Source organism: Engystomops pustulosus, chromosome 11, assembly GCF_040894005.1.
Source record: "Engystomops pustulosus chromosome 11, aEngPut4.maternal, whole genome shotgun sequence".
In the NCBI taxonomy this organism is placed as follows: domain Eukaryota; kingdom Metazoa; phylum Chordata; class Amphibia; order Anura; family Leptodactylidae; genus Engystomops; species Engystomops pustulosus.
In genome coordinates, this window is record NC_092421.1 from 27,562,128 (window position 1) to 27,587,710 (window position 25,583).

The window sequence follows — 25,583 nt, forward strand, 5'->3', positions numbered from 1 at the left end:
TCTTCCTAATCTGTTAAATGGAACCTGTCACCAGAACACAGTTTTTAGGTTCTCCCACATCCCCACAGTCAATACCAAGCATATCTGAAAACTATTTTTATCCGATTCCTGGATTATCTCTTTCAAACAATAACTTTTATAAAACTTTGCCTGGCTCCATGCCCGGTCGTCCCCTGAGTGTGGTCATTCTTGTTCAAAGTAAGTGCCCCCCCTCCACAAACAGATTGTCCTCCTCGATTTTGAATTAAAAAACCCCTCCCACCTGCTACATTGCTTCTTGTCTCCGCCTCCCTGCATCCTCTCGCGGACCTGTTCATTCAACTCCTTGAGCACAAGATTGCTAGGCATTGTGGCGGCTATGCAACTCTTTACAGTGTTATCGTACCTGTATCTGCCTCACTGTCTACCAACAGGTTCATACAAAGAAAATTTTAGACACATCATACCAACAGATGACAAGATTGATGTTAATTGTTGGATCAGACCAATTCCTCCTCAATATTCCTCATCATAAAACCAAACATTTCTACTACATATAATGAAGTTACACTCTACACTCTACAGTAATTATGACAAGTTTTTATGGACAGCAGATCAGTTTTCTGATGAAGTGTCTGCCATACCAATGATAAATGATCAATTGGCAAATTGATCAAATATCCATATATGGATTGCATTAATACACCACTTAGGGCTCTTTCACATTGGCGTTGTTTTTCACAGGGATTTCCACGGATGCCTCACAAAGCCATTGATTTCTATGGGTGTCTTCACATTGGTGTGTATTTTTTACTAATCTGTTGTCCATGGAAAAAAAAATTTCACTGATGCGGATCACGGAAGGCAACAGAAGTTCCAAAAAAACTGATGAAATATCGTTTTTTTTCACTGATTAGTCTGAAAAACCAGATGTGATGTTTCAAAGCAATCCTTCAGTTTCTTTGCAGACACGGAGACAAAACAGATGCATCAGAGAGACAAGACGCAACGGCTATGCAACTGAAGCTGAACACCATCGCCAACGTGAAAAAGCCTTTACCTTGTTCCATTGCTACTCTCACTTTGCCAAATTGGACCCCCTGTTTAATGCCACATAGCCATATGTTAAACTATGCACCAAAAGAATAGGCCCACAAAACGACATAGAAAAGAATTTATTTAACATGTGCACGAAAAAGTTAAACAACCGAAGCGATGATCAAAGCCAACTGGCTTTAGTCAAACACGTCCAATCAAAATGTTGTAGCAGAGACATATCTCGTGTACCCGAGTCAGAGAAGGCACACTGTTTTGCATGCTGCTTACTGCAGTTGCATCATTGCATTATCTCCATAGTACAGTCATGGACTGCTTAGACTGCAACAATAGACACTTGGGTTCTTCTATCAGGAAAGCTTTTCCTCCTGCTAGATGTGCCCTTGTGTCGTTTTACTGCCAAGAAAAATGGATCTATGTAGAAAGAGGTATGAATACATAATTTCCTCTAAATATCTGGATATTTTACTCATTCTGAAGACCTTGTAATATATTTTAGAATTTAGACTCTTCCTTGATCATTAGAAAGGCTTGAGTGATAAATCACGCAGACTTTGGGTTCCCATAAAAGAAGTAACAAAGTATCAAGTGAAAATGCACAACTCATTCTTGCCCTTTGTGTATACATCACAAGAGAACACTGACCTTGGGTGCCGTATCAGAAAGTAAGGTAGCATGGGGTTACGTTGTGGAACACTGGTGACTGGCAGACACTGAAGATCACATTTGTTTTACATTTTGAAGGTTTTTTTGATGTATGATTGAAACCAAGATTGAAAGTAAGCAATGGGAGGAAGCAAGCAATGGCAAGCACAGGCCAGGACAACATGCAGAACAGTGTGTTTGCATAGTATTCTTGTGAAAGCTTCTGTTGTGTAAAAATGAGGCAAAAATTAAGTCTTAGGCTGTTTGCAAAACCCGCAGACTTTTGCGAGTCACTAATGTTCATGCTGTGCTTTATTTGAAACATAATTTTCCTTTTTTTTCCAATGAGCACAAGAAGACTTGCAACATACAGACATTTTGTTGTTATCTACATGATGAAAGCTTCATTTAATAGCATGTGTAATGAAATGCGGATGAACTTATATACAAAGACAAAATATCCTTCACTTTACACGCATCATCTTTCTACAAAGCAGCAACTGTTTTGTCTTGATGTAAAATAAATTTAAATAATTGCCATTTCGTATGTGTTTCCGTAGAGTCCACTTGGTTTCCATTGGATTCTACCATACAATAGTACCACATTCTGTAGATCTAGTGTCAGCAACACAATCCATACATAATACTGTATATGCTTCATATAAATAAACACAGGAAGGGGGATAGGAATGTTCTTGGATTTTGTAAAAAATTTCAGCCTATAAAATAATAATGATTCTATTTTTGGATGCAGGGACCTGTAAACAAATGATTATTTTAAGCCATTTACCTCCTATTAAATTTGACAATATTGTAAGGTCTATTGAGTTTACACTGGATATTATTTAATTACGGTAATACTGATGATGATCAAATTCAGCTTCTTATGCATTGAGCATAGAAATTCTCAGAGAAGGATATGTCTAAGAGAGAGACCTCCACTAATGGACCAGCAATAGTGAAAGGTGGGTATATAAAATGATCAATTCTTTATCAAAGACACCAAATGACAGTCTGTTATTTTCTATTCCTATGCCAAACTCATTAGCCAAAATTAGGCCCATTAGCCAAATTATTAAATCTTATTTTCTACTTGGGACATCACTTTCTTTGCTTCTGAGTTGCATTCATCTGAGTTTTGCAGGAGCGGAAGTTGATTTTGGAGAAAATAGGCATATTGGGGGTGATTTATTATGGCTCCGACACCAGTTTTCTGGTGGAGAAGCGACATGAAGCCTCTGTCTCTGCAACTTTCAGCCATTTCACGATCCGCAAGCCACTTTGGGCGTATCAGGGCAGAGGGTGGACCGGGGTGTGAATGCCCATCCCGCTACATTTACTATAGTTTTCCAGTCGGAGACTAGAGCAAAAAACTCTACAGGTCGATACTGGTGAAGTTTGCGCCCATACAGTTACACTTTGTGTCCGAGATGGAAGTTTTATAACATAGAAAGACGTATGTGCTTTTGGTAGGTTGATAATATTTATTAAACATTTAAAGAGGTTGTCTGGGATGAAGAGTTTTTAAAAATAGGTCCCAGAGAGGTATAAAAATATCAAACTAGATATATTTACCCCTGTCTATCACTCTGGTTCAGTACGGACTCCATCTGTATACAGAGACTTGTTGCTGAAGAGGCATTGACAGCTGTTCCAGGCTTTAGCAGATTCACACACGCTCAACGTGACATCACCACTGAGCTTATGTGTTCAGAGTCTGGCAGCAATGGGCTTTGTTGTGCTGAATCGGAGCACTGCATATAGCATGTTGTTATTTTATACCCTACTGGGACTCTATCCTATCCCATCTTTACTGTTTCTTTGATTAGTAATCCAAATGATGGGTGTTGACTGAGCTAAACATTACATCCCTTTGGCTCTTATCAATATTTTTACTTCTCCTCTGAGAAGTGAAGTTAGTCTTTTATGGGCTGAATTCTTTACACATGTAGCCCAGCAAAGTGGACAACGTGGATGTTATTAATGGACCTTTTTTTGTCGTGGGATTGTAAAGGGGTCTCAGGACCAAGACTCCTCCGCCAATGATTGGTTGGGTCCCAGGACCCTTTAGACAAAAAATGTTTACCCTTTATTAATATTCGACTGTCTTTTGTTTTTTTTGATCAAAGAAGCAGCAATCCTTCTGCTGAGAGCCAACTCAACTATTAATATGGTCCATACTTTATAAAAGTGGGCAATATCAAGTATCAAGACAAAAACTGATTAGTAATGATCATTTCTTTACTGTGGAAAACATTTCATTTGTACACATAGATCTGTCATCTTTATTGTCATTATGGGAACTTCCAAGTGTCAGGATTTTCAATAAAATATTAAGATTGGTGAATGCACCTACCCCTCATCTGTGTTGTGCTTTTCTCATGGAGGGCTATGATAAGACTAATCCTAGTGGTGTTTGGTATGTCATGTCAGAATACGAGACTTGGTTCATTATAAAAGCACACGGGCCCCATACTGACTGGTAAAAGTAGTATAAGGGATAATTTTGGGGGGGGCTTATAATTTGTTTTATCTGCTTTGTCACCACAAACTTTTATTTTTGAAGTCCTATGGGAAATTTGTTATTCTTTGTAACTCATAATATCTTGGTGAAAATGTTAAGGGTCATTTTAAATACAAGTATAATATATATTTTTCTACACACGGAATATGGGCCATGGTGGAGTCCAAGGTCATATTGTTCAAATGCATCGGGGAAGGGGAATAGGCAGCAAAACAAAAAGTGCCTATAACATTGACATTCTTAAATATGAGTAAAACTGATCTAGCAGGAATGTATAAATACTTATGTATTATAATTTTACAGAAAAAATGTCAATGGCAATGCAAACTGTATGTAAACCTGGAATCTGGGTTGTAAGTGCCATTTTAGTCTAAATAAAAAAAAACTGAATTTACAAAGCCATATCCTGTATTTTGTTGTTTTTTTCCACAATGATTTTATACTCAAGGGACATAACAGGGTCCCTTTACATTGTACACTGACACACTAGTGCAAACAAAAAAACAGGAAATAATATTTTAAGAACTGCCTTCTTTACATAATCCTATGACATTCTCTTCCATTTTCAGCATTTTTTGTTTTTGAGTTTTTTTTATAGAAAATTGTCTATTGTAATTTGTACAGACCTTCATGATAAAGCATAAAAACAGTGTTTTTTATATATATATTTATATATTCATATATTTATTTTTCTCTAAGTCATAAGACTTTAAAATGTCCTCCAGTCTTCTTCTCTGAGATGATTGTTATTTTTTTTGTTGTTTTTTTTTATTTTTTGTTTGTTCACTGATATGGTGTCCATGTGAAGTTTCATGACATGCCACGCACAATGAATGGAGTGTAAGAGACAGGCATCCAATCCAAGGCAGAAGTGTAAAAAGAGGGATAGTTCTGAAATTTCCACTAATGAAACATTGTTTTGATTCCTAAAGTCCCCCAATTTGTAATTGCTTCATAACGATTCTGTCAGAACTCTTCTGTCCTCAGTAGATCTTTCCAATGGATCAAATTTAGATGGAAAATACTTGAAAACATTTTCTCCCTTTTTTATTTTTGTGGCTAACAATTTGTTTCCATCTAGTTTTTTTTTTACCAATAACTTTTATTTTTGGAGTCCTACAAAAATGTCCTTGATTCTTTGCATTGCTGTTTTGAGAATAGTAACACTGGCTAGTAGTATGTTTAAACGTTGCCACCTTAAGGTCCCAAAGTCCACTGTATAAATTAATTTGCAGGCCTTTCATTTGCAACATATAAGTTCCAGTGTTAGGTACTGTATGTGGATAAAGTAACAACAGGGAGGCAAATGATCAACAGAAGCTCAGCCCCTTGCAACTCAATAGTCAGTAGTTGTAGGAGTGTGATTGTAGGAGGCATATCACGAGACATTCTTCTTCCCAAGATGTTGTTCACACAGGTACAATATGGAGGCCTAAGTTCTCGCCCTGTAGCTTCATATGGTTTCCATGGTAACTAGTGGCGGTCATAGGCAGTGGCAGCAGTGGGAGGTGCGGAGCCCCTGGATGTGGCACTATAATAATAAGGGGAACCTGAAAGTTAACACAGGAGAAGAATGGACTGGTTGAAAGGACAACAAGCAAACAAAACAAAGACAAACACAACAAAAATGCACATCTATGCTTCCCATATTTCTCCCTTCATGGCAAGCTACATTTTAATTGATAGCCATGTAAGTCTAAGCTATTGATGATCGACACTGTACACACGTAGAAGATGGGAAAGTCTAAACATGAACCAGTGGGTGGTCCTAATTTGTTATTGACAGGCTTCCCTCTATGAGTTTGTATAAACAGGTAGCCCATTAATTAGTACAATCTTTTCTCTTTTCACAACACATTATACCTATGTATGCTCGGCTAATTTCGCTACAGATTGTACTCCACAGCCTCTATGATATCAGTGGGACAAATTTACTTAACCGGTCCTGTCGCGATCCCCGATCCGGAAGGTCCGACGAAGATGAAGTCCGGCGCGATTCACGTTGCTCATCGCGATTTCCTGCATCAGTTGCTTCCCCGCCGAGGTCTGCTGAAGTTCACCTTCTTCTTCCCGGTGCATGTAAGTGCATGGCTTGCGACACAATTTCCGATGTTAAATCCCACGCGTTGTCCGAATCCTTCAGATCATCTGACGGCCCACCCCCCGATTTGTGCCGCGTGAAAGCCGGTGCCGATACGCCAAAATCCCCTGTTAAATGGGCAACTCGGAAATCGGTGGGAAACCCGACGAAAATGCGGTCTGCGGCCCCTTAGTAAATGAGCCCCACTGTCTTTGGTTGGGTTAAACATATATTGACTTTGTCTTCATTCCATACTCTCTTGACTAGTAGGCAATGCCCATTATGTCCCTAGGAAAGTTAAGTTTTTAAAGACTAAAGACCTCTTTTTATTCTTGCCCTTTCAAATTCTTTGAACATAGAAATTCTATAGTCTAGGACTGAAGTCATTACTCACTTAGTAATGCTGGATTGCTAAACCTCCACGCTTCATTGTATGTTGTGTACTGAGGATGACTGTAGGGGTTCCCTGAAAATTCGCTTCCTAGAAAGAAAATAAATTGAGAGTTAGTTGTTTACAGCACTGAACATATTCATCAGATGTAGACCAAATGAAGTAAAATATCTCTTTTACTGGGTTCCAGTGGTTTAATTAGGTAATTGTGCCGCAAGGGCGTGTTCACATTTGCATTAGTTAGGTCCATTGTTTTTCTCAATTATAGGAACAGCACAATGAAAATAACAGATATGTCAGATCTTTGACATTTCTGGCACCTAATGGATCCTATTGATTATTATGAGGTCCATCAGGTTTGGCACATTTATTTTATATATGGTTGTGTGCTGAATAGTATGTTCAAAAACCATGAACACACAGTATCTCCTACATTAGTAGATGGTTAACAGCTATTTCTCCAAACCACTCTGTCTTGAAAGAGCATAGGGACATACTTGTGACCTAGGATAGGAATAGAGTTTGGGGAAAGTTGGGAGGCCTGTATACACATATAATATTTGTCTGGTCTCACAGGCACATACTTGTGACCTGAGATGGGAATAGAGCTTGGGGCTAGTTGGGGGGCCTCTATACACGTATACTAGTTGTCTGGTCTCACAGGCACATACTTGTGACCTGAGATGGGAATAGAGCTCGGGGCTAGTTGGGAAGCCTCGATATACATATACTAGTTGTCTGGTCTCACAGGCAGACACTTGTGACCTGAGATGGGAATAGAGTTCGGGGCTAGTTGGGAGGCCTGTATACACATACTAGTTGTTTGGTCTCATAGGCACATACTTGTGACCTGAAATGGGAATAGAGTTTGGGGCTAGTTAGGAGGCCTGTATACACATATAATAGTTGTCTGGTCTCACAGGCAGACACTTGTGACCTGAAATGGGAATAGAGCTTGGGGCAAGTTGCAAGGCCTTTATACATGTATACTAGTTGTCTGGTCTCACAGGCACATACTTGTGACCTGAGATGGGAATAGAGTTTGGGGCTAGTTGGAAGGCCCCTATACATATATACTAGTTGTCTGGTCTCACAGGCACATACTTGTGACCTGAGATGGGAATAGAGTTTGGGGCTAGTTGGAAGGCCCCTATAAACGTATACTAGTTGTCTGGTCTCACAGGCACATACTTGTGACCTGAGATGGGAATAGAGTTTGGGGCTAGTTGGAAGGCCCCTATACACGTATACTAGTTGTCTGGTCTCACAGGCACATACTTGTGACATGAGATGGGAATAGAGTTCGTTGCCAGTTGGGAAGCCTCTATATACATATACTAGTTGTCTTGTCTCACAGGCACATACTTGTGACCTGAGATGGGAATAGAGCTTGGGGCTAGTTGGGAGGCCCCTATACATATATAGTAGTTATCTGGTCTCACAGGCACATACTTGTGACCTGAGATGGGAATAGAGCTCGTGGCTATTTGGGAGACCTGTATACATGTATACTAGTTGTCTGGTCTCATAGGTACATACTTGTGACCTGAGATGGGAATAGAGTCTGGAGCTAGTTGGGAGGCCTGTATACACATATACTAGTAGTTGGATCCAACTACTAGTTGTTGGGTTCCGCTACTTAATATACCTTAATATAAGGTAAAAAGTATTAATAAACTAGATCTAATGTCTGACATAGTTCCATTAATTACAGAAGCATCCTTGAATCATACAAAGGTGTAAACAGTTTACTTTATCTCCTGATATTCACCTATTATCAGCTGCCTTATACACTGTTAACATATTCTTTATAGCGCAGGTCTGTAGGCATGCAATAATTTTATTTTGGCACTACGGTATATTAGCCATACAAAGGCTGTGCACAGAACAGCGCAGTTACATGTGTTTATAGGTGCGCAGAGGGTGGGAGCAGAGCAGCGGATAGTGGGAAGTGTTTATTGACGAGAAGTGAAAGCATGCATACAGGAGGATAATGAGTTTTTTAGCTCAACTGTGACCAAAAGGAACTGAGCTATCTCTTCCCTTGATCACTAATGAAACAAGTGTAATTTCCTCATCAGCATTGAATTTTATTTCCATACTCCCCTCTTTGCTCACCCGGCCGCTAGCCCTTTCCAGCAGTTCACTGCACCAACCTGGACTCCTTTTGCTTTAAGTTGTACAATAATGTCTCAAACAAATGTAAGTTGTATATTAGGGAGTAATATATGTGTCTGTTCTACAGCTTTATGCAGTGTCATTTAATGGAGCATTCACTCGTACTTGTGTTATATATCTCGAAATAAATAAACGTGGGAATTAATGCTTTGTCAAAGCTGTGCCTAGAAGAAACAGCCCTTTGTCCATTAGATCTATACATTGTATCTATAAATATGCTTGAAAGGAAAATACAGCACCAATAGATCTTGTTCTATTCTTGTCTATGAGTGTGACATAAGATCTCTGTTATAATAGGTAACTATTTGGATAACCCTTTGACACCAGCATCAAACTTTTATTATAAGGCCATAGGTTCATAATATGGCACAAAAACTGTTCATTGGATTATTAGAGACATAAGTGAAGATTAATATTTTGGAATGCACTAGAATTCTGAGTTATTGTGCACCAAAAGTGGTGTTGCAAAAGCTTTATTATGTATTTTAGACATGTGACAGGTTTTAATATTTTGTGCTTATATCCAACCAATGGGAGAGGCATCAAGCTAGATGTTCCAAAACTATCACACAACTTGAACCATAATGATAAATATGGTGGACTAATTGCCTATCTGGTCTAGTAGTAAGTCAGTGGTAATAAATATACATTTATATATATATATATATATATATATATATATATGACATTTTACACTATTTCTGTAAAGTGTGACATTCTTCTAAATTAAAAGTCTAACTTGGTTCTTCGATAAGTACAAGCATGCTATAATCAAGAGCAGAAGATCCAAATCAACATTTGAAGAAGAATCATGATGATCTTAGGATTACATGACCACAGAAACATAGTTTGACAACATAAGAAGAAGACACGGAGAAGACATGACATACAGATATGCACAATGTGCTAGACTCACCACTCCCAGTCCTGCAGTGAAACAGACAAGGTTTAGAGCTGGACAGACATGAGCAGCACTCCACAGGTTGGACCGAATGGTGGACCGAAACGTTGGTGCCTGTCAATGCAGTGATAATGAGATGCTTCTTTCCTGTCAATAGCCTGTGGAGTGCTGCATACTATGTGTGTCAAGCTTAAAGCATGGGTATCTAGTGATGTACTGTGAGAGGAGATTTAACCCCCTATTAATTGTAAAATACTGTTCCTGTTAGGTGAAAGCATTCCATTTACAGTACTATGGCCCATTGACTTCTCTGCTCAGTGGTTCCTCTGGTTGAGTGACTTAACAGCAACTAGAAGTATTGGCTCACAGAGACCTTTTAGAGCGATCATTAGCTAATGAACAAATTCTATTCCCCTTAAAAGTTGTGTACCTAAGTGTAAGTAATTTCTACAAGGCAACTTGGCCACTACTCAAATGTCTTGCCATGTATATGTATATAATCATTAAAGGTAAGTATATGGTTCTAAAGGTGTGGCTTATTCTAAAATGTTCTAAATATTTTGCAATTATGACCTTATATTTGTGTTACAATACAACTCTGACTTACCAGGTACCATTCCAGCCAGCGTTGATGTTGGATAACTGCCTTGTCCCGTTGGGGGAACATGAGGAGGGTATCCGGGCAGGGTTGTACTTGTCATGTCTCGACCTATGAACACAAAAACATTTTTTCTTAATTCTCCAAAAAGAAAGAGAAAAAAAGCCACAAAAATCTATACTAGAATGGTATCCAACACAAGTACAGTATTTACAAGTATTCCATTCTAATGGTGTTGAAACATATAAATACAACATCATTACAAAGGTAAAAACGCAATGAAATCTTACGCTCTAAATTTATATTGGAAATGATAACTGTCCTGTCATATATACTTGGAGAATTTAGATTTGGTTAGATTTGATACTATTGAATCTGACACTAAATCCTGGATTTGGTTTAGGCTAAGTACAAATTTTCTGAATGATATAGGATTTCTTAGCATATACTGTGGTGTAAGTTTTAAGTCGGTGACGAGAAAGAAGCACGGATTTCATAACCAGCGCCAGTCATCTGTAAATATCCTCAACCTATTCAGGCATAACGACTTGGAAGTGATGTCAATGTTGCTGAGTTTCTCTAATCCCAGATAAGGCTGTTCTATTGCCTGCAACTTCCATTAAATACTAGCAGTGGTAATTAGCCTACAAACAGGAGTTAGCAAGGCTGAATCAATAATACCGGTCTTATAGAACTTTATGGTTGACTTATGCTTGGTTGTCATTGCCATGCAAATCCTGCAGGAAGGCTCAGCTTAGGAAGTCGGGAGTATTTTACCGTTCTTGATCACTACACAGGAACTCACTGAACCTAGGATTCCTATTGGCTGTTCAGCTAGATTACTAGTTCACAAGTTTACAAATTATCTCTCTGTAACCTAGTAGGTTCCAATCCAAATATTAAAGAGCATCGACTATGAACAAAATGATCTAAATCCAATGTTAAACATAAGCCTAAAGATTTTCCAATGACAATATACCGTAATTCTTTAAAACCCTCATGAGTTGCATGCTATGATGTTAAAAATTACAGTGATCTGAAAAAAGTCCCATTTTTGAAATTTAAAAATGTTTAATTTCCAATTGGTTTCCCTAGGAAAATAGTTCCACAGCCAGGGGATGATGTGATCACTATGGTCCAGCTACAGCAACTTCTATGAGCATCAGTAAGCAAGTTATTGCCTCCATTAAGGTAATCTTTTTAATAGCGATAAAACATTGGTAAGAGTTTTAGGATTTATATGTGCTACAATAGACATGTCTTGACATAGACAGACACATCACGCCTTCTGCCATACCAGATTTTATTATAGGATGTATCATAGATATACTATTAAAAGTAAAACAAAACAAAACATTTGTAGAAACAAAGTTTTCTTTTTAAAGCAAGATAGAAGCCTCCACTTTACATATGTATTCTTCAGATCTTGCAGGGTCTGGTGATCCACTGTGTCAGCCTTGGGGATCCTACCCCTTTGCCACTCAAGCCAATTGGTCTTTGCTATTCCAACATTCATCAATTACAAAGTAACAAGTTTCCTAAGTAGATTTTTAAATATTTAAAATAGGGATTGCTCTATGCAAATTTTGTAGGGTTCATCTGAATATTTCCTGATAATTAACTAAATGCCCAATTTGGTAGATAACTTATTATGGTAATTTTGGTACCTGCTATGAGTGGCTGGCTGCCGAACTGCCCGTAGGGAGGGCCATGGTGGGTGAAGGAGCTGTACGTAGGTGTGGACGCATCAACGGTGAGGGCCATCTGAAAAGGCTGAAGATCAGCCAGCCCCGAGCTGGCTAGTGAAGAGGGAGTGAAGGGAGTAAGGGAAGCTTCATGAGGCTCTTGCTTTACATAGAGGTGAGAGGAGAAACTCTCTGTGAGGAAGAAGGAAATGGATGGACAGAAGACGGACGCACAGACACAGGAAGGGTGGAACACAGAGAGAGAAAAAAAATATATGTATAAATGTAAATGGAATGATTAAAAACAACAAAATAAAATAAAGAGGGTTTCAAATAAGTAAAAATGGTTCTGTAACTGGTCTACCACTTTGCTCTACTTGCCATTTATGGTGTTCTGCTCTGTGCTGACATTGTCTTGAAAAGCATCTCAAAATTTATAATAAGACCATTCTGGCAACAGTCATTTTAATTAAACTAATCTAAACTAATCAAACTAATTAAAAAAATAGGCTCAGCATTATATATATATATTTTTTAAAGATCATACTATATATCCAATGTCCAATGGTTTTCAGGTCACTCTGGATACACAGTAAATTACCAATCATCGGCTATGGTGGTGGTCTACCATGGCTAGTAATCAGCTGAAAAGTAATCCCCTGGAGGACCAGGAAGTAGACAACAGTAGAGCATCCAGAAAGAATTGAAAGTGGGGGAGGCTTAGTTGGGTAAGTATGACTTTATAAAAATTTGATAGCACTTTTTTAACATTAATCACTTGGAGATTTAAGACCATCATCTTGATTAACACTTTATGTTATTCTATACTGATATCTTGATATCTCAAGAAACGGAGTGATAAAGTAGTTAATACTTCTGTTGTCAAGAATCATACCCCGGTTTCTGCTGTAAAGGTAGTCTAAGTACTCAAGCTGTTTGAAGGACTAAGTTAAATGAATTGGTAATCTTCTGTAATGCAGGCTACCTGGATCACTGCATTAGAGTGAATGCTTATCGGCATGTGGATTTCCACTTAGACAGAACCCAGAGGATACAATTTCACAGTAAAAGCTTCTACAACACCAACTTCTGCAACACCAACAAGAGGAATTACTCTGAAGTTAATTCCTTACATTGTTTATTGTGTATTTGGTACTGTTAAAAGCCTGAGGTCTACTGCTTAAGGTACTGGATAACAAATGACCAAGCTGTAAAGCTGAAGTCTACAAAATTGCATACAGTACTTATAAAGGTAGGGCTCTAACTTGTATTGTATTTTATTACCTATGGGTGTTGTTATTTTAATACACCCCCTTTGTAAAGAGAAGCTAGTCATGAACACGATCAACTGATAACATTTATGATATAAGAGACCCAGTTTTTTTAACTGGTTTATTTCGGGAAGGGGGGGTCTTAACCTTTGGACCTGGCCCTGTGAAGTAATTTGTCTTAATGTAGCTTGCCCCTTTATGTTTGGATAAATACCTATTGGATAAATACCTATTCAGAACTACTATTAGGAGTTAACTTTGTAAATGAATGGTAAAATGCTTGTCGTTGTAATCCACATTGCCTCATACAGTATTGGTAGCTTCCAGGATCAGCACGTAGCCTATGACAATAATAAGACACTGATGACATCACTAATATCTTGTAATATGGTAGGTTGTATTTTCATGAATATTTGAGTAATGGTTTTGTAATCCATGAAAATGTCCTCTATGTATAAAGCGCAATGATAAGGAATGACATAAAAAGATCATGAGATTGACCAACGTATAATTACTGGAAAGTAATATCAATGATCCCAGTTGGTTGTTCATCTGTACAGATTTAGTTGTTGCCACCTGTGATAAATGTTTGGCTCTAGAATGCTGAAGTAGTCATTCTTTTGGTTCCTTCACTAGAATTGATTCTTCCATGAAATATAACAAATGGATTTTGCAGGACGGAGAAGACACCCAGAGCTTTTTAACAAGGCAGTTTAATCCACCAAATTATATTATTATGTTATTTCCTGCTGGCAGCTCTTATTGAATCTGCACGTTTTAAATTATTTTGTCAAATAAAACGATTGAACTTGGAAAAATGATGTAGGAGGATAGGGGGGGGGGATATCAGCAACCACGAGGAATAACTCCAGTGTGGCGTCTGCTTCAAAGTGAGACTCTGATCCAAAGATGTCGAGATTCTAGGTGGAGGATACTTAATGACATTATCGTTTAATAGCGCAAAGGCAACAAAAAAAAACGTTAAAGCATCTCTCACCTTGACAAAACTACACCGAACACATCTACTTCCCTTCCCCATAATAATCACTCCATGAATCATTCATCTTTAATAGATTATGCAAATAGAAGGACATAAAATCAACAATGATCAATAACGCCAGGCGTTTAATTGCTCGTAAAAAAAAGGGGGAAAACATTTTAAGATTAAGCATGATCTGCAACCTTTTTTTGGCTAATGATACCATTATTCCAAAAACTGGAGCATGGCCTAAGTGCAGGAAAATAAGCCCTCACCCCCTCCTCCCTCTTCACTAAAGCTTTTTCCTTAATCTGTCCTTTAAAACGTTTACCTTCATTACTGTTGGTAAACAGCACTGAGTCTTAATGAGAGTTTCTGCCGCTCCTCTACCGTCTGATTGAAATCCTGCATACAGATGAACATGTTAGTGCTAAGGTGCCACCTGGGAGTGTCACGCTGAGCCCGCAATGAACTTTCCTCGCACTTGGACCGAGATGGATCAGGCAGAGGCATCTCAGTGACATTGAAAAGATGTAACAGAGAGGATAGACACGTGTAGGCTACTGAATATGCAATCAGATGCCATAAACCTAACCGCCCTTTCTTTAGCCACCTTGTACACTATCATTGCGTGGTAAGGGAATCCATTACTGTTTCACATCTGCCTTTTGCAGGGAAGCAGCCCGGCCAACATAAATATACTGAAATTGTGACCTTGGGTAATTCGGTTTACCCCCGGTAGAAGTGGCTCATGACCTAATCCTGAACTGTCACCGATAATAACAACTGAGTGATTATTACTCATTTGATGCACTGTTCCACTACATAAAAGCCCACCAGCTCCTGTGTGTCCCCACCTAGCTGTATAAACTTATCCTCAACAGCTGCTCCGCCGACACATGAAACCAAAACCACCCAAGGCTGATACCACCTTACCAAGTCAGTCCACAACATGTGTGTTTAAGAAGCAAGGAAGTATTATTTCATGAACTTATGATTTACAAATACAAATTTTCATTAGAGATGAGTGAATCTGTTTGCACATATGGTACAAATCTAGTGATTTTTAGGCACCAAACCGAATCTGAATATTTTCGGTATCCCTTTCAGACAAATCTTGTATATACGATAATAACAGAAGTCTGACAAAGCTGATAAAATGTCCATTGATTCCAATCACTTTGGAATGTTTCTGTTATTCTCTGTTGGACCATTTGTATCATTTCTGTGTAAATTAAAATAGATGCCATATACAATTCCCCAGTCGTCAAATAATGTCTAGGAAAAACCACAGTGCTACCACAGGAGAAATTAAGAATCGGAGCGTAGGATACAATGGATAGAATTTTCACTAAATTCAGGCATGATCTTTCCAGCTCACCACTTTGGGTAGTAAGTAAGGACTCTGGAATTGGTACCACCTTCTATTTCCTCTTATAGAACTTTTAAAACTTTTATTACAGCAAATCTGCCAAGACCAAAACTACATGTTGGATTAGGTTTTTTATTCCTACTACTTTTTCCTACAATTATTTTTTTTTTCTTACATATTAACTTTTGGAAACTTTAACCAAAACGTAATATAAAGCATAAGATACAATATAACATTTCCACATAGTCCACGCTCTCTAGAACGTAGGATAGAAGTATAGCTTCTATGTGCTTTGTATTACAATCATATTTGGATTCATCATTACATAAACTATATAGAAGTACAGTAACATAAATTTCTCTGCTGTACCAAAACAGTATAACAGTATAATAGTGTAAACTTATTTTGATCTCTTGCAGGAATTTTTCAGGACAGGAGTTCATTTGTGACTGCACTACTGAGACGCCTAGTGCTTTGCTGCCATAGAGTAACATATACCGTACCGGTACATACAAGCAAATTTGCAACGAAAACACAAGAGAATATTTATAGTGCATTATAGTGTTGTATTAAAGTGTAAATGACAATAGTAGGTGCAAACAGTAAGTTAGTATGGAAATATAGTATTGAAGCAATATAAAAGACAGTGTCCCACATTTATCAAAAACAGTTTGTCTGTGTAGTGTGCAGGGTGCACCAGATTCATGATTTGGGTCTCATGTTCTTCATGAATCTAGCGCCCCCTGCACTGCTCCAACTTTTTTTGGTGCACCTTTAACATAGGGCATGCAACACAATTCTGTCGAACGCTGCATGATATGCATTTCCCACATATGTTGCGGACACTTCTTAAATACATGGGCATGCAGTTTGCGGTGGCGCAGGAGCTTCAATAAATCTGGACCAGTAAGTTACCGACACAAGTTTACATCACACATTAGTAGTATGTAGAAGTAATATTGGAAGACCCTTATCATTCAAGTAATGTTCTATGACATTTCTAAATGAAGAGAATAAACTGTTCTAATGTGGTGTCAATTTTGCGCCAAAGATTCCACATACAAGGTTGGTCATATTTTATCACCAAATACACCACTACACAATATGGACTTTATGGATTTTTCAACAGTAAGATTGGACAGGAAAGTCAACTTTGTGTTCACATGTGTTTCTGTTTTGTCGCTCCACTATAGGAACAGAAAAAGGAAAATAATGGCCGGATCTGTCTCCTCATCGGCATCAAAGGCATCTATCAACTGATGGTGACCCTTGAAATTCCATCACTGGATAAAATAATGCACCTTGCAGTGTCTGTTGAGGCATTTTTCACAGAATTTATAATGGAGGCGCCTAACAGAGCCTCTAACACAGTGAACATATAGTCACTTCTGAAAACTGAAGACGGATTGCACTGGAACATGAAAGTTTTGAAAACATGAGCATTACATGAGCACCTCATGATACTCTCAAGGCATCCACAAGAACAATATATAACCGATACAACTGTTATAATTCTAGAGAAGAGCTTGCCTTACCGGTTACGACTGGGTAGCTCTGAGGTCCTGAGACATTGCTTCCTAGATCTGCATTGCCAGAGGCTGTTAAACTAGATTTGACTTCATCCAGACCAGGAGTTAGTGCTGGAAGGGAATATTCATTTGCCTGGTGAACAATAAAAAATAAAATAGGGTTGGTAATCTCCAAAACCAAGAAAGTGTTAGAAAATCAAAGGAATCATGGGGTCAGATTTATCTGGTGTACAAGCCCTGACATAGTCACAATTCCTGGTGTACAGCCAAGAATGGCGACTATTTACCCCCTTACACCTCCTCCACACCAAGTGGTCGTGGAGGGGCGTGAAGGGCAGGCAGGGCCTATGCCAAGTTGGAGCCTCCTGATATATGTAACGCGTGCATGGTTACCATCTTACAGCCTATGATATATACCCCATTTATGTCTATTACGGGTTAATTGTTTGGAGTTGTAGGGCAAAGTTATAGTAATACAGAAAATCATTAAAAATGTTGGTGTAATTTACAGAAGTGTTTTATGCTGTTTTAGTATTTTTTGTATTTTATATATATATGAATAATTATGTCATCTATCACATCTATTGTATGATAACAAAATTAACTCCTTGCTATAGTAAAATGTTAATGGGGACCTGAAAACTGTATACATATGATTAGTTCATGGATAAATGAAAAAAATGTACATAGCTGAATGCTCCAAAAAGTAATTTGACTTCTAAAGCCTAAGCTAGGTTTAAGGAACCCATCTCCTAGATTTTATATTATCTCATAGATTTTTCTGTTGATCTATTAAAAATGAAGGCAAAACCAAAAATCACCTGTCTCCCTAAATCATCAGCATTTGATTTTGTGAATGATGTGCTTCATTAAATACAATGGAAGGACACTCCCCCATCACCCTGTTCTTATTCACCCTCTTCCTGTGCACTGGGGTATGAAATTGGGGAGTGGGCCAGAGCACATGGCCAACAGAAGGGTGGGAGGGGGAGTCATTGAATTTGAAAGGGTGTCCTGTCCAAAACAATCTAGTAATTGCCTTCTTATTATGGTTTTCTTGGGAGCAGACCTTGCTCTCTACAGCTGCCTTTTCAAAGGGATAATATACAGGGGGAACCAAAAAGGAATGGAGAAAAAACTCTGTCTGATTAATATTACATTAAATTAAAACTGATTTTCTGCTCTTTCTTGCCCCGTTTTCTCCATCCACGCCCCCCACCTCTATGCCTGGACGCCACAGCCTAGTCATTTCCAATTCCTTTTCGTATTGATCTTCCTGTTGAAATCAGTTTCGTAATTAGCTGCAAATTAGGCCTTCTACTGGGGGTGAAGCTGCCCCCTGATTTATCACCGGAGTAATTCGCTGTGATCGGAGAGAAATTAAAATGAACTCAATTAGGCTTTAGATTTGCTTTATGGGCCCTGCTTTAAGTTTCAGGGGGAAAAAATGACTGTGCTGGCGTTTAATAGTCTAATGAAAGTAAATAAAGGTTATCCATTGTAATAAACTCTGGGACTCTGGGAAAAGAAGAAAATCACTCTCAAATATGCCTTTTCTTCATTTCATGTTTTATAGTTTGGGGCATTTCAGAAGATTTTTTTATTAATTTCATGTTCCATTAAGACAAACAACCTTTATGATATAAATAGAGAGAGGAGTTAGCGAGAAAGGATCTGAGCCAAAGGTCTACAATTCCCATGTTTTATATGCAGCTTCAAGCTCAGAAAAGTGGTTTAAAGGGCAAACTAGGTTTCTTGACTATTCTTTTAACTGGCATTTGGTACTCTATTATCTGTTAAATGGTATAATATTTGATTCTGTAATAAATAGGTAGAGAGCCTGAGCTTTGCATAAAAAAAAGTTAAAGGTAAAATGGTTGAAGGAAAATGGAAAAATGCTAAAAGACAATTTAAGGCTCTGTTCACATCTGGGTCTGGTAGTATTGGTTCTCCATTCTTTTCTGGTATTAAAATGGAATAGTAATGGAAAGCATTCTTGTGTACATTGCATTCAGTAGTGATTGGAGACTTTTTGTTCACCTTCCGTTCTTAGTTTCTGTTACGCTCTCCTAAAACGCAGGTCCTCAGCAACATTGTCTACATTGTCTACATAGGTTAACTGACTTATAATAATAAAAGCAAATAGAAGCAAATATTCTAAAAAAAATTTTAATATGGTGGTTCTCCCTGTTTACAGTAGCCACATGGTCACTTGCCATACTACTCAACTATGGTGCCAGAAGTATTTTTATTTTATAACGTCTGTTGTTATTATTATGGGGTTTTTTTTATTATTCTCTTCTCCGGTGTCACTGTTTTATCACTAAACTCTCCAATAAAAGGGCAACCCCTTTAATTAAAGAAGACAGATGGGGTGCAATGTAAAATCGTGTTTCTTATTGGGACACCATTACTGCAAGACAGTTTACATCTACGAATTAATTTGGCTTTCTTATTTAGTGCTTTGATTTATGATGATGTAAATTCTAGTTTGTAGCAATGAATATGGGCTCTTCTGATAATGTCCTACTAGTGGCTTCAATCCTGTTTATTACTTTTAAGTTTATAACCAAGGCAATGTGGTCTTCTGTCAATGTACGCTTGGCTTTGTGGCAATGTACTACACTTGTAGTACATAGAGGTCTGTGATGATGTATTAAGCTTGTAGTACTTAGTTGTGACATTTTTGAGAAAATGAACAAAATGTAATTTGTAGCAGTCAGTAGATCCCACGTTATCTCCTACATTACCTGTTCTGATTTGATGTGTTCTGAAGCTTGAAAGACATCGGAATATGATGGGCGTTCAAATACTCGATCTAGTGCTTCCAACTGTTGTTGGGTGAAGTTGTCTGCACGTAGATGTTTCCGTAAGCTCTCCACGCTACTCTGAGAATCTCCATTTGGACCAGAACCATCAGAGCCATCTATGTAACAAAAGAGGACACGAGAATAATAACTGCTTGTAGATGTGCCAGAGGAGCTACTTAGTTCATCGTGAAGTTATTTTTGGATGTTGTCTGTCTTGGAACAAGACATCCTACAATGTTTTATACTTATTTACCTACATCGAAAATTTTAAAAAGGCAAGTTATTAATAGTGCATTAACATGAGACATAGGTCGACTTTAGTTGTGTGCTGACTTTTACATCCAGAGCTGAATATCTGTTGAGGATGGGTAGATGTATTTCAGCGCTGTGTATTAGATTTCATAGTATAAATTCCATCTATAGCAAAAAGTATTCTCCCATTCTGTTCCACTGGGAATGAAACCGGGAGATTACATTAAAGCCGATAAATCTTATTCTTTGCAGGTGAATGTTGGATATGATATAATCAATATTACATTATATAGCATGGAGCAGTATCCTTCATAAGCTAATGTAAAATATCAGATATTGATTAGAGGAAGTGCAAAGCATTTTGTCTGACCCTTTAACAAAGCATCATTTCGTTCACACTAGAGGAAATGGCCCATGTTGATTTCTCTTTATGTTCCCTTTAAAAATGATTATAGATGGCTCTGCATCTTATTTTTAAAAGGGATATCCCAAAATATATTTTATATGCAGTCTATTTAATTTGTAGCTACTAATGGACAGTTACATATTAGAGCTAAGTCAACCAAAATTACCAATTTTCAGCAGGACCCATAGACTTTCTCTTATGTATGGGGGGATCTCAAGACTCCCCAAATATAGAATGTTGGTTTAATGAAAAATCAAGCATGTTGAATTTTAATGCCTGATCTTTTTGCCCCAGGGGTGATAAGACACTGGCAGTTGTCTGGTAACACTCCATGTGCGTGTATATGAAAATGTTGAGTATTTGAGCATTACCAGACAGCTTTTCTTCGTATGAAAATGTTTGGTTAGCTAAATAACTTTTTGGCATTAAGTAAAGGGGTTGGCATCCCTTAGAACAGGTCATTGTTACTGTATATTGCTAATTTGGTGATATTGATCTGGGGTTTTCTCAGACTAGGGCCACCTAGTTGGTGGAATGGCATGGTTAGGGCAAAGACCGCATAGTGATTTTAGGTAGTACCAAAACTAATAACCATTCCTCCTTTTATAGGACTGGTATAGCAGAGGTGGCTATCTAGCTTTGAGATACAATATATTAAAGAGTAGAACAATTGATATGCATGTGTATATAAATGCCAATTGTAAAGTAAACTTTGGAGGATCAGTTGAACTAAAAAATTTCCTTAAAGAGAGTTTCAAGATGTGAAGGCCACAAATGTGTTCACTATGATCGTGTCTTCAGATATTTTTTCTATTAGGTAACTGTTAATACCAGTTATAAAATTTACTTAATGTTGAAAACATAGTCATAGTATTGAATATTGCATCATGGGTAACACCTCCGTTTTTTTATTCTATGCTATTGGAACACTGTTCGATTTCAAGCTATGCATCATTGAGATCTTGATAAATAAAATCCTGGTTTAATGATTAACCATTTCCACTCATGTAGAGAGTTATTTATAAAACTGGAATAGTTCAAGAAGTCAAACGAAGACATGCCCATTTGCCTCTCTTCATTTTGAATGGCGTCTTGATGCAATATTCTACTCTATAGATTTCTATATTACTAAAGCTATGCCTTCTTGTAATCCAAACTGAATAAAAAAGGTACCTTAGACCTAGGCCCCTTAGATTTTGATACCCTATAAGGCGCAGAGAAACAGATAAATTGAACATATAATGCATAGAGCAGCATAAAAAGAGAAGACATGCAAGCAAAAAAGTACTTAAAGAGCCCTCTGTATCTAATGATGTTGTGACTCTAGGGTTAAATACTACTGCCCTGTGAAAATTCAGAATCATCCGCTTACACACACCAGTTTTAAAGATCAGCTTTTAAAAGAGCCGTGACCCAATAGATAGATGTCTGATCTTGTATGTGTATGTGAGCCTCGCTTATTCTCCCAGAGATGTCCTCCCTCCTCTGCTTTATTTATGCAGGGGGCCTTTTCAGATCTCGACAAATCTGTCAGTCTAAATTTGCGAGAGATTATGGCGCTCCTTCTCTTGCACAGGGAGCGATGATATATGATATGTGCTAGCCCTATTGATTGCCTGATCTGGTGGCAGAGGGCCGGCGAAATGAACTTGAAATGAACATCATGCCTCAACTCATTGTGCGTATAATACACTACTTAATCCCACATTTTTCAGCCGCTATGGAATTCAATTGATCAATCATGTTCCACTGATAGTGCTCTTTTAGGGGTTATTGCTGCTCAGCACGCCAACCAGTTATTTATTTATTTTACCCAGGGTGGGCTTGGCAATTGAAAGCTGGGCTAAAGAGAACACGAAAGGCAATGCCAGGCTGGGAACAGGAAGACAGAAACAAGGTAATTAACCTTGTGAAGCCAGGACATTTACAGTGCATGCACCGTAATCTACGAGTGTTATCAGGAACAATGAGGATTAAAGAGTTCTAGGCCTCATTTATCAAAACTACCAGAAAGACATTGTTGCCCACATTAACCAATCAAGGTGCAGCTTCAATTTCTTAAACTGCCATGTAAAAGTAAAACTTGTGCAGTGATTGGTTACTGTTTACATCAAAAAAATATGAGACAGTTTGGATCAAAGAGAAACATAAATAACATATTTTGTTTGCTATGATGCAGGTGAATCAATTTTTCTGTATAATTTCTACAAATGTTGGGAAAAAAAAAACAAAATAACAGAATGACCGTAAGATGTGGGGCATATGGACCCCATTGACTATAAAGGGGTCCATTGGGTTTCTGTTTGCTTTTAACGGAGCCTCTGATAAAAATTAATAAAATGAAGAGTGTTTATGTACAAGAATTACCATTAAATTATAGCATATAAATGCTTTATGACTAACAAATAGGGTAACCTTCTCAATTTTATACTCCATCTTCGCAATGACAGGGTTAAACTCCTGGACTTCCCCCGATGAATATCTTACTTTTAATTAATAATCTAATTGCAACATTGTGTCTTGTTCTATTACAGCATGTAGTTGCTGGCACCTCCACCCCCACCACTACCGCACACTTCCTAATTCCCTCTGAAACCTGCCGGTGTCAGGCATCTTTCCTGGACACCCCCTTGGGGGCCTCTCATAGCGTTGGCAGTTGTTGCAGTTTCAAACTCAATTGTTCTCGTCGGTACTGAGGCAAATGGAGTCATTAATTACCTTCTATCAGCTGGGCTGAGTTCAGAAGGCGATCAATAACCCAGCGTTTGTCATTCACAGCAGCAAGCGAGCGAGCAGGAGAACAGCTAAACCAATACCCGCACAGAGCACAACAACATCATATAATCATAATACTAGTCATCAATACTGTAGCAGTGTTTTTCTTCACACAGATAATTCATTCCTTCAAAAACAGAAAATGACTTTCCGTTTCTCGGTCAGAGCGGAGGGAAAAGATGTAGGAAGCTTTGGTTGTGAAATCTGACATCAGTCATCAGTCTTCAGCCGCTCGTACCAGGCATTGGCTGAGCATTATGCAGGGGGATGCTGCAAAGCAGTTACTGCTTTCATAAATGCTTTACCTTTATTAAGCTCATTAATCATAGATTTAAGGGCCAGGGTTGCAAGCTGCATAGAAGATGTAGGCCAAGGGCATGCAACCTATAGCGTACCAGATGTTACTGAACTACAACAACTAGGAAGTTCAGCCCGCTGGATCGCCTTGTAGATGATGGGGATTGTTAGCTAATGATACCTTTATCTACTGCCATTCACCTTTATATCATCCATTGTACTGTTTAGCAACTGAGGTCAACCTTTCTGAAAGGTGTATTATCAATCTTGCTAGCTTGGATGACAAAGCATGGGCTCGATGGCTTCATGGATAACAATATCAGCTTGTCATGTCCTCTCAAAATGGCAATGATGGTAATTTTTCTGAAAGTATGAGATTAGTTAAACCAATGCTTGAAGTGGCACCACCTGTGATTGTAGGCTGTGTCTGGAATTGCAGCTTAGACACTTTTTTTTTCTTCTTTTTATTAGTTTTCATTATAAAGAAAACAAAGTATAAATATAATGTTATATTGGACCTATAGGGCTGAACCGCAATAGCATACAAAGCCTGTAGACAAGAGAGGCACTAGTTACGGAAATAAATGGTTGGTGTCCATTTCAATTGGTAGTGTTCATAATAAGAGAAACTTTGTGATCTATATAATTTCCCGATGTGGCTGAGGAGCTACGATCTCAGGATGGCCGCTGTATAATGCTGTTGGGTTCATTTACACGATGAGAGGAATTTGTAAAAAGCAGGGGCATCATGTCCCCTCTTATGGCGGACGTTGTGCTGGATTTACTAGGAGGCTCTGGTGTACCCGGATTAATTCCAATCCAGGTTCTGGCTCAGGGTATTGTAAAAGCGTCAGGCCAGGATGACCCCTTCCCGCCATCTTGGGGGAGGTGCTGAAAAGGAGGAGATAGGACACAATTTGGGTCCATGCACCAGGAACTGTGGCCAGAAAATAACCTGGAAAGATAAATGCCCCCTGTAGAGTTTTGCACAGTACGGTCTATAGTTCCATTATGTTTGGTAAAGTCTACTGATAATTTATATAACATTAAAGTCACATATTATGGCAAATTACCCAATTGTGTAATAGTTTGAAACTTTTCTCATCATTCACCATTTTTGATTAAAAAAAAGTTGGCAATGTTATCTGGGAGGAGTGTGGCCTGATTATTTCCAAAAAGATTTACTATTCATGAAAACATAAACTGGAGAAAATTTTACGACTCAAATAGATTCATTTGTCTAAAAGAGTTTTCCCCCTCTTGATATTAATTACCCATCTTTAAGACAGGTCAGAGTTTTTCTGCTTTGGCTTCCTCCATTGTGTAGATCTTCCCAGAAGCTGCCAGGATCGGTAGAAGTTCTGGGTGTCCGAAAAGGTCACCAATATGAAAAGGGTGGAAAATAAGTCAATGACTATACCGTACTAGATTTTACTCCTACAAAGTGACATTTCAAACTTTCAGAATTGACAAAATCTACAGAACCTCTTTAAGTTGTTTGGACTTTTGAATTTTTTTGTTTCCACTAAGTAACTGGTTTACTAGAATAAATCTGAATGTTTACATATAACTTGCTCTTTCATTTCCTTGTGTAATAAACTACAGTCTACTCCATCTGTACGTATCTAGCTCACAGTAATTTCTCCACTGCATTCTTGCTTGTGAATGTCTAATTATCGCATAAAGTATAACTCTAATGCCGCCTGCCACACCGAATCAGCCTAATACATGATGAGGAAACGGCACTGAATAAAAGACACCAAGTTCCACAGTCAGTGAGCAGAGAAACCTAATAAGTTATGCATGAAGACAAATTGTATGCTATCACCTAGGTAGCTCCGCAAACAAGGTAAAG

General features: G+C 38.2%; 1 protein-coding gene and 1 long non-coding RNA gene across 17 annotated transcripts in view; one reads left to right on the forward strand and one right to left on the reverse strand.

Moving 5' to 3' along the window:
- Nucleotides 1-1,136: 1,136 nt before the first annotated feature.
- The window catches only part of PAX2 (paired box 2), a 55,009-nt gene continuing 30,562 nt past the window's right edge, over nt 1,137-25,583 (reverse strand). For 4 of the 15 annotated variants that reach the window (XM_072129554.1, XM_072129545.1, XM_072129549.1 and 1 more), the window contains 7 exons: nt 19,939-20,114; nt 17,195-17,321; nt 12,020-12,229; nt 10,362-10,463; nt 9,770-9,868; nt 6,679-6,765; nt 1,137-5,735 (listed from right to left, as the gene is read on the reverse strand). In XM_072129554.1, the coding sequence (XP_071985655.1) occupies nt 5,614-5,735; nt 6,679-6,765; nt 9,770-9,868; nt 10,362-10,463; nt 12,020-12,229; nt 17,195-17,321; nt 19,939-20,114 (923 nt within the window). In that variant the 3' untranslated portion in view covers nt 1,137-5,613. Of the gene's footprint in view, nt 5,755-6,678; nt 6,766-9,769; nt 9,869-10,361; nt 10,464-12,019; nt 12,230-17,194; nt 17,322-19,938; nt 20,115-25,583 lie in introns of all 15 variants that reach the window. The other 11 variants (XM_072129556.1, XM_072129558.1, XM_072129555.1 and 8 more) reach the window with 7 other exon arrangements.
- Nucleotides 5,691-17,640, forward strand: LOC140105573 (uncharacterized). Of its 2 annotated transcripts, none has more exons than XR_011850587.1 (5): nt 5,691-5,894; nt 11,448-11,543; nt 12,613-12,765; nt 16,079-16,164; nt 16,853-17,640. It is a non-coding gene; the product is annotated as an uncharacterized lncRNA (long non-coding RNA). The 2 variants fall into 2 exon arrangements; XR_011850586.1 differs by lacking the exons at nt 16,079-16,164; nt 16,853-17,640 and adding exons at nt 13,018-13,289; nt 13,620-13,699.